This window comes from Triticum urartu, chromosome 7A (genome assembly GCF_056163025.1).
Source record: "Triticum urartu cultivar PI428250 chromosome 7A, HENAU_Tu73, whole genome shotgun sequence".
Classification (NCBI taxonomy): domain Eukaryota; kingdom Viridiplantae; phylum Streptophyta; class Magnoliopsida; order Poales; family Poaceae; genus Triticum; species Triticum urartu.
Genome location: NC_141879.1, coordinates 191,970,877 through 191,978,981, shown reverse-complemented (window position 1 = coordinate 191,978,981; position 8,105 = coordinate 191,970,877). Strand labels below are relative to the sequence as shown.

The following is an 8,105-nucleotide window of genomic DNA, read 5'->3' as shown; positions in this document are numbered from 1 at the left end:
TTTCAGAGCTAGTCACCTGGGCTACCCCTTGTCCTTTTACAAACAACAAAAAACATCAAATATTCATAATTCCGTTTAACTAGTCCTTGTGTGCTCTCCCACTCACCGGACAATGAAGATCATGAGGTGATGAGGTTTATATTTTCAAAAAGGGGGATAATCCCAGTCTATGCATCAAGCGATGCACACAATGATTTTTATTAAATTATTGAACAAAGCCTTGCAAAGTAAATACATGAGACAATCAAAGCCACCTTCCTAGCGAACATTGTCACCATACCTACAAATTTGATGATGTGCCTTGATCTCGCATCAACACACACCATGAGATCCTGTGGTCTCATCAATCCACTCGCTGGCTAGCCGGAAGCTCCAACCGGTCTAGCAGACCCTAAACATGCACCACATGCGCAAAATAATCCGTCGTCGCCATCTTCCCCCGCCCCATGTTCAGGAGTGCTCAATGCATTGACCTTGGCAAGCCCTTCTACCGTCGACGCCACCATGATTCCAGACAACTCCATCCTTCTGTCTGTGCCCATCAACACGCGTCCAGCACTGAGACCCCACTGCGCCACGCCGCCGATACCCACTCTTGTTGATGCTGAAGATGAACCATTGCTCCACCTCCTTCCCTTTCCAGCTAGCACTTGCTCCAAAATGATGCCCCCTGGATGGAGAACGACACCGAAGGTGCCGTCATCATCCGATCCAAGATACCCAGATATGAGGCGAGGAGGTGGCGATCAAGAATGAAAACACTGCCACACATTGCAATGCTTTGATTGAATGGAGACTAATGTTGGAACTGTGCATTCGTGTTGACTAAAGTATTACACATATCCTTTCCATCTTCCTTTGAAGAGAATTAGGTAAAAAATTACCAAAAGATCGTCGAATAACTTTTGGTCCATATGTGATTGTGTTCCAAAGATTTCGGTTGCTCAGCTAAAAAAAGAGAGGTTCTGGTTGCTTAGGGATGTTTATTTCTCTAGTAAACAGACAACGGTTGCAAAGGCTTTCTCAAAATGTTGCTATATAAAGAAGTTGCGCTATGAGCTGAATTGATACATCAACACGTCTACTATAGAGCTACTTCATTGATGGAGGGGACGCTTAGAACATACATGAATCTTCATGTGCTCTCTATGATGGCAATATTGAATTACATATAAGCATCCAACCACATTGCAGTTGCACCACATGATATCAAGTAGTCCTATTTAAGCGTGAGAACACATGGAACATGATCATAATTCACAAGGAAGAAATCTTGCGTACCCGAGCCGAGCAAAGAATAGAACCTACCGATTGCTATGTATCATCATGCCATGCTTGCACGCTGCCAAAACCCACACATGACTAGGACTTGGAAGCATCAGGATATGCGAGTGTGCTGGACTGGATACAATCAGGGCTTCAGCCATGCCCCCCACCGTCTACGCCTTATGCTTAGTATTTTTTTGTCTCTCATGACTTTGCTTTCTTGCTCTGTGTGTGTGCACGTTCAAATTGGGATGTGTGCACTCTAGTAGTGCAGAGTTCGGATATGTGCTTATTATCCAAGTACCCCCTTAATGTTGTGTTAATAAGAACGCCCTTTATCGGAAAAAAATCAAGCAGTAAGTCACGTCACCATCATAAAAACCATCTTTAGATAACTCATGAAAAGCCCAAGCCAATCCTAAGACCTTCGAGAGGAGGTATCATAGAACAGTACCATGCATCCTTATGCAATGCCAACTAGTCATATGAATAGTATCATTAAGCAACAAATGTTCACTATACACATGACAAGATATCATGTGCAGGAAACTTGACTTTATGCAAACCTTAGTAAATTAATACGGGATTTAATTCTCAGCATGATTCAGCTATACACGCATCACCAAACTGCAAATCTATGCACCTTCATATAATTTGTGTGTTTTCTTTCACTAGCCATCATTCTTCTTTTTACAGAGTAACTAGAGATATAAATCAGATGCTCATAGTCTGATTCAAATAGAGGTGAAGATAGATACGACATCAAACAAGTAGGGCTAACAAAACAAGGTACTGGTGGTATTTATAGCTGGGTGAATGACTATGTCGGTTTGAGTACGCAGTATATGTGAGTGATTTGGTTCGCATGCATGCCTCCACTTGTCTTTCTGTGAGCTATACTAGTGACAGGTGTTATTTGCGTGGCTAGCCATTAGTTGGCATTTACTTTGTGTGTAAGAAAATGAGATAGGGGTTCAATTGTAAATTTTCAAACTATATAGAGGTTTGGAGAACAAATGTTGTGTACATGGCTAAATGCTATTTGCTGAAATAAAAATTAAATGTCAGACGTTGCTATGATTTTTAACTAATGTTTGTTATCTATTTTTTACGGTTTTTACATTAGACACGAGTTTTCCAAACAAAAGAAAAAGACAAATAGGGTTTCATGTTACTGAATCAGTGTTGGGCAGGCCAGGTGATTTTAACCGTCTGAACTCTGGACCGTTGGATGACTAGGTGAAAAGGCCTTCGCCTTCGTGGGTTGAAACTGTTTGACCGGTACAGTTAACTGAACAACAGAAACAGATGCCCGGTACAGTTATGTGGAGAACAGATGACTGTTACCAATATAGACAAAGTGAAATTGTATTTGATTTAAATTGAGCGCTGATCAATAGCTTACTTGTTTGTTATTTTTGAACCAAATCTTCAAAGATCGGTTTCATTCATTCCTCCGTCCATCACCGTTAGATCCATTTGTTATTCCGTTTGTTCGTTTGTTGGTTTGATCAGTTGATGTCTGTATTTTTGATTGCATGGTGTGATGTTTCGTGTTTGCAGGAAGGAGAAAACTGATCCAACAGAGAGCACCGGTGGCGCCGAAATAGGATCATCTACGAGATATGTCCATACTCGAGTATTTAACAAAAAATTACCACAATTCGTCCAATCGTGTCTACAAACTACCACTTTACAAATTTGTACCGAAAACTATCATTTTTGATTAATTTTTGATTAAAAACTACCATGTCTGAAAAGTGCCCGATTCAACCAGTTTAAACCTGTTTATGACAGGTTGGGCCCACTCATAAGCGCTGACGTGGCAGAGTAGTCAACTCCGCTAGATTGACCATTATATTGACTGCTATGACATGTGGGACCAATATGTAAGCTCTATCTTCTTCCATGGAACTCCCCATCTACGGTCGGGTCCGCATCTACAGGCCAACGCCATTCTTTCTCTCTGCGGAGGCTTTGAGCGAGGGAAGGAGCGAGCTAGCAGCAGGACCATGTTCCGGACGCAGGTGGCGGTGGTGAGGGAGATGGGGACGGGGTGGCGGAGGGCTTTTTGAACGTCGGAGCGCCGGGATGGGCAGCGGGGGTAGCAACCCGTCGAGCCTGGCGCCCATGACCCCGCTGCAGCCGGCGCCGGTGTTCGTGTCTACCAGGAAGTGGATGGCGCTGCTGCAGGCCATCTCGGCGCCGTCCTCGCCCAGACCCAGCTCCAAATTCGCGCTCTTCCTTCAATTTGGCCGGAGGTGGAGAAGGAGGTCGTTGAGCGACGAGATGACTACAGAGCGGGGGAGGAGGTCAGCCCCGTGCGCGTCTCCAGGGGCCGTGGAGGCGCGGGCCAGGAATAGCCACCACGCACGGGAAGCTCCTTCCGTGACTGGGGTGGTTGGATGCCATCGGCGCTCACCACGGACGAGGCATGGTCACCATCCACCAGCTCGTGTGCGGCCGGTGCTGCTCACAACTGCGACTGCTTGCGCCCGGCCATGGTAGCTCGTGCTCCAGGACGAATACAACCTGCTTGAAGAAATGTCCCAAAGGAATCTGTTTCAGGGAGAAGAGGTTGATGATGACATGTGGGTCGCATACGTCATAACGCACAACTTACCGATCAATCTAACAGAGTTTGACTACTATGCCACGTCAGCGCTTACATGTGGGCCATTCTTATCAGAAAAGCGTTTAGAAGAGGTGAATCGGACATTTTTGAGACATGGTAGTTTTTAGTCAAAGATTAATTGAAAAATGATAGTTTTCGGCATAAATTTGTAAAGTGGTAGTTTGTAGGCACGATTGGACGAATTGTGATAGTTTTTTGTTAAACACTCTCCATACTCCATATGGCAGATTTTATTCAAAAGCAGCGCTACACCATCGCACAAAATTTAGCCCTACAGCATCCGTACTTAGCCACCACCGGATCCATACTTCTTGCCAAAGACGACCACCTGGAGCTTGTCATACACAGCAAGGACACCAGCACCCGCAACGGCACGAAGGATGTTGGCGCCAGCACCCTTGAAGAGGGACGTGGCGCCCTCCTCGGCGATGATCTTCCTGAAAGCATCCATGGAGTTCTTATACTTCACGGACTCACCGGATGTCATCATCATACGGCGGCGCACGGTATCAATGGGATACGAGGCGAGCCCAGCACCCATCGTTACACCCCAGCCAAGCAAGAAACTGGCAAGCAAGTTATCCTGCAGAATATGCATAGTGAAGAAATATGGTATTAGTGAGATATGTACAGAATGAATTTACAGAAACAATGGTATGGTTACTGACCTCAAGAGAACCAACAAGAACCGCTGGCTTGAGGGAGTCGTACATTCCGAAGTAAAGACCTCGATAAACGATGATGCCCACACAGGAGACGTTGAAGCCACGGTACAAGCCGCGGACACCGTCGCTGGCGAGGGTCTTGCGATAGACATCTACGATGCCGTCGAACTGCCTCTGGCCACCCACCTTTGCAGCCTTGGCATCATTGGCGAGACGAGTACGAGCGTAATCCAGAGAATACACAAACAACAGAGAAGAAGCACCGGCGGCCCCTCCGGAAGCTATGTTGCCGAAGAACCACTTCCAGTACCCATCCTTGTCCTTTCTAAAGTTGAACATGCGCTTAAAGTGGTCCTTGAAGGCAAAGTTCAAGGCCTGAAGCAAAGGTGGAAATCATTCAGTCCATTTCATGGCAAGAAAAATGTAGAAACAAAAGAGCTAATGGTAGGGTACAGGATGCATGACCTGAGTCGGGAAATAACGGATAACATTGGCCGTGTTTCCCCTCCAGAGTGCAACCACACCCTCATCTTTTATTGTGCGGGTGAAGCAATCGCCGATACTTTTGTAAGGATGAGAAAGCCTACCACTCTTGATCATTTCATCCTGGTTCTGAATCAAGAGCTTAACACGCTCAATCGGAGCAGCCGCCGTTTTGGAGACGGCAGCAGAAACTCCACCCATTAGAAAATCAATCATGAATCCAGAAAAACCCTTCTCTTCGGGTGCGGGGGCACGGATCGGGGATGGTGTATTGCGAGGCAAACGCCCAATACTTCCATTCGTCTGATGGTATTTTGTCACAGAAAAATTGCGCGCATAATGTGCATTGTTGATTACATGACTTCTCGTGGCAGAAGAAGATATTTGTCTCAACAACATGGACTGTCCATGGAGCTTCTGGACCACAGATGGAGGGCACAGTTCATCCATCGTTTCAGTATGCAAGTCAGAAGTGATCTGTTAGACAACAAATTGCGGACAAGTCTGGGTTAGATTGAAGTTAATCTTACCCGCAAAAAAAAGAAGTTAATCCATCAAACAAATCTAAGATTATAAATAGCTCGTACAAAGTTGCAAGTAGAACACAAAAATATTAAAGGGAATTTATGTTCCAACTACATTCCTTTAAGGATGAGTGCAGCAGAAAATATTACAATTGAATATAATAGCAGTAGGGAAAACAACTACATATTTAACAGCATATTGATGTGCACCCAAATAATATAAACAAAATAAAAATGTTAGTATTCAAGTAAACATGAAAATACATCGCCAACATTACGGTCAGTAGGAGGTTGATGATATTAAAAGTTTGCACTTAACTACGAACTAAGCTTAGCTCAGAGGCTAGGTTCCTTGTCATGAGACCTGCCCACCCAGGTTCAAGTCTAGACTTGACATGGGTGGGTTTGCATTTTCTTTGATTTCTCCCGGCCTCTTCGACACTATTCTTTCAACGGTATAGCTTGGCGTGCCTGTCAACTACGAGACATATGTGGCGACTTCCTCAATCTAAGATCCGTTGGCTCAATCTCTTGGAGGTACTCATAGGTGTAGGGTTAAGGTAGGGTGTGCGTGCGCGTATGTGAGCGTTTGTGTTTGTAGTGTGTTTCTCAAAACACAAAGTTGCACTTAGGGGCTGTTTGGTTCGTGCCATTGCCAGCCCCGCCAAACCTGGGCTAGCCAAAAGATTGGCGAGCAAATCTGCCGCCGATAACTCGCCAATGAATTGGCGTAGGATTGAACTAGAGAAACTGAGGTGGTCTGGGCGCGCCAATTTTTGGGTAGTCATCCAAACGGGCAACGAAATCTGGTCAACGACCAATGTTTTGGACGGGCAGCCCAGGGCTCCAATCCAAACAGCCCCTTATCTCCCTAGAGACTAAAGCACTATTTGGTGTGGTGGTAACTTGGTAAGTCCCAACAACCAAACTATTGCTTGAGGGTCCCGGGGTTCAAGCCCATATATAGTACCAAGTTCTTTATTGTGATTTTTCTTTCGCCGGCATGTGGGGTTCATCAATTTCACAAGTAGAAATTGCCAATGTCATGAATCAAACACAAGACCATGATGTCTAGAGTAGTACTTGCATATAATATACACCCTAAAAAAACTTGCATATAATATAAAAGCTAAATGTCATATTTTTAGAAAAATAAATCAAGAAATATGATTTTGCTGAAACATTTCCAAATATTCTCCCTTAACTTCCAGAATCGGATGGAGTCCCCATATCTTGAATGAAGCGAAAGAGACGTAAGAAAATGAAGTTGTATTCCTACTTCTAAGACCCATCTTGGGATATAAGGCATCATTGAGTACTCAACACCCCTTCCATGTGAGGGCACAGGGCAGTCGTGTTGTGTGCCAAAAAGTTAAAAACATGGGTAATACTATTCAGCAAACGTTCGCTAGGTGCATGGCAGAACGAACATTTTTCACGGCAACTTATGTGTTGGGAGCATGGCAGTTCTTTCAAGCGAACAGGGCAATTTTCGCAGTTAAATCCTCTATTTGCCAGTATAGTTCTCATGTGTTCGTGAAGAAATTGTCATGTGCTTTCATAGAATTTGACATAAAAAAACATTCGCAATTGTCATGCCCCACAGCGAACGTTCACCGGCTAGGCCAAATTAGCAGCAACAAGCCTGATCACTGCGGAACTGAACTTCCCTACTGAGACTGGGAGCAATTCTGAAGGAACAAAGCGATTCTAAAAACAGAATTATCCACGGACAAATGTGAAGAACTCTCAAAAACAGATATTGCTGGTTTCCGTTTGCCCCTGCACCGGACTCCGAGGCTAGCGGCGGCTATTGGAGTGGAAACGAAGATCTAGCATCAGAAGCACCACACGAAGATCTAAATAGCCTAGAAACCATGAAGAAACCACAAGCATCTACAGCTGCAAACAACAAACTGATATTCTACCTTTCTTTACCTGCAGAGAATGGTCGACAGTTTATCTGCCGGCTCGGTGGACTCTGCGAGGAGAGGAATGATCGGAGGTCCAATACCAAGCCTTAGTTTTGCTGCTGATCGCTTGATCTTCTCCTTTTGTTCGCCTGGATATCTGTTCTTTCATCCCGTTCTGTATCAATGTCAGCGCAGAGCTGAGGTTAAAAAAACATAAAGAAGGGTCGAGAGAGAGCTGCCCTGTCCCCGTGTGCTCGTTCGGTTGGCGTCTGATCTTCTTCCAGAGAGCTCCATGGGACACCTTGCCGCCGCTTCTCCTCGCACTTTCTAGGACGAGTGGTGAGCTGGACCATTCTATCATTTTCAGCTCAGTTTTTCTTATTGAATTCAGAGATCGGAATGACTTGTTGTCTTTGGCAAAATTTTCTTTGACTTGTTTGTTGTCTTTTAGCGATAACAATTAGACAAACTAATTAGGGCTGCACATTCAGTCGATAACAACAAGGCTTAGTTACCAGTGCCGCAACTTTGGTTTCTTTTTATAGCGTCACACCTTCGGCTTACTTCAGTGTTTATAGTTGTCTTTAGATGGTCTACGGATCTAGATGTAATTTTTATT

General features: G+C 44.7%; 1 protein-coding gene across 2 annotated transcripts; it reads right to left on the bottom strand.

Annotated features, from left to right (window-relative positions):
• Positions 1-2,916: 2,916 nt before the first annotated feature.
• LOC125524848 (ADP/ATP translocase 1, mitochondrial-like) lies at positions 2,917-7,871 on the bottom strand. 2 transcript variants are annotated; one of them, XM_048689871.2, is made up of 4 exons: positions 7,502-7,871; positions 5,032-5,526; positions 4,570-4,941; positions 2,917-4,484 (listed from the first exon to the last, which is right to left on the bottom strand). In XM_048689871.2, the coding sequence occupies exons 2-4, from the start codon at positions 5,497-5,499 to the stop codon at positions 4,188-4,190; spliced, it is 1,137 nt and encodes a 378-aa protein (XP_048545828.1). In that variant the 5' UTR covers positions 5,500-5,526; positions 7,502-7,871; the 3' UTR covers positions 2,917-4,187. The 2 variants fall into 2 exon arrangements, with proteins under 2 accessions (XP_048545828.1, XP_048545827.1); XM_048689870.2 differs by having other exon boundaries at positions 2,920-4,484; positions 7,512-7,871.
• Positions 7,872-8,105: the final 234 nt, after the last annotated feature.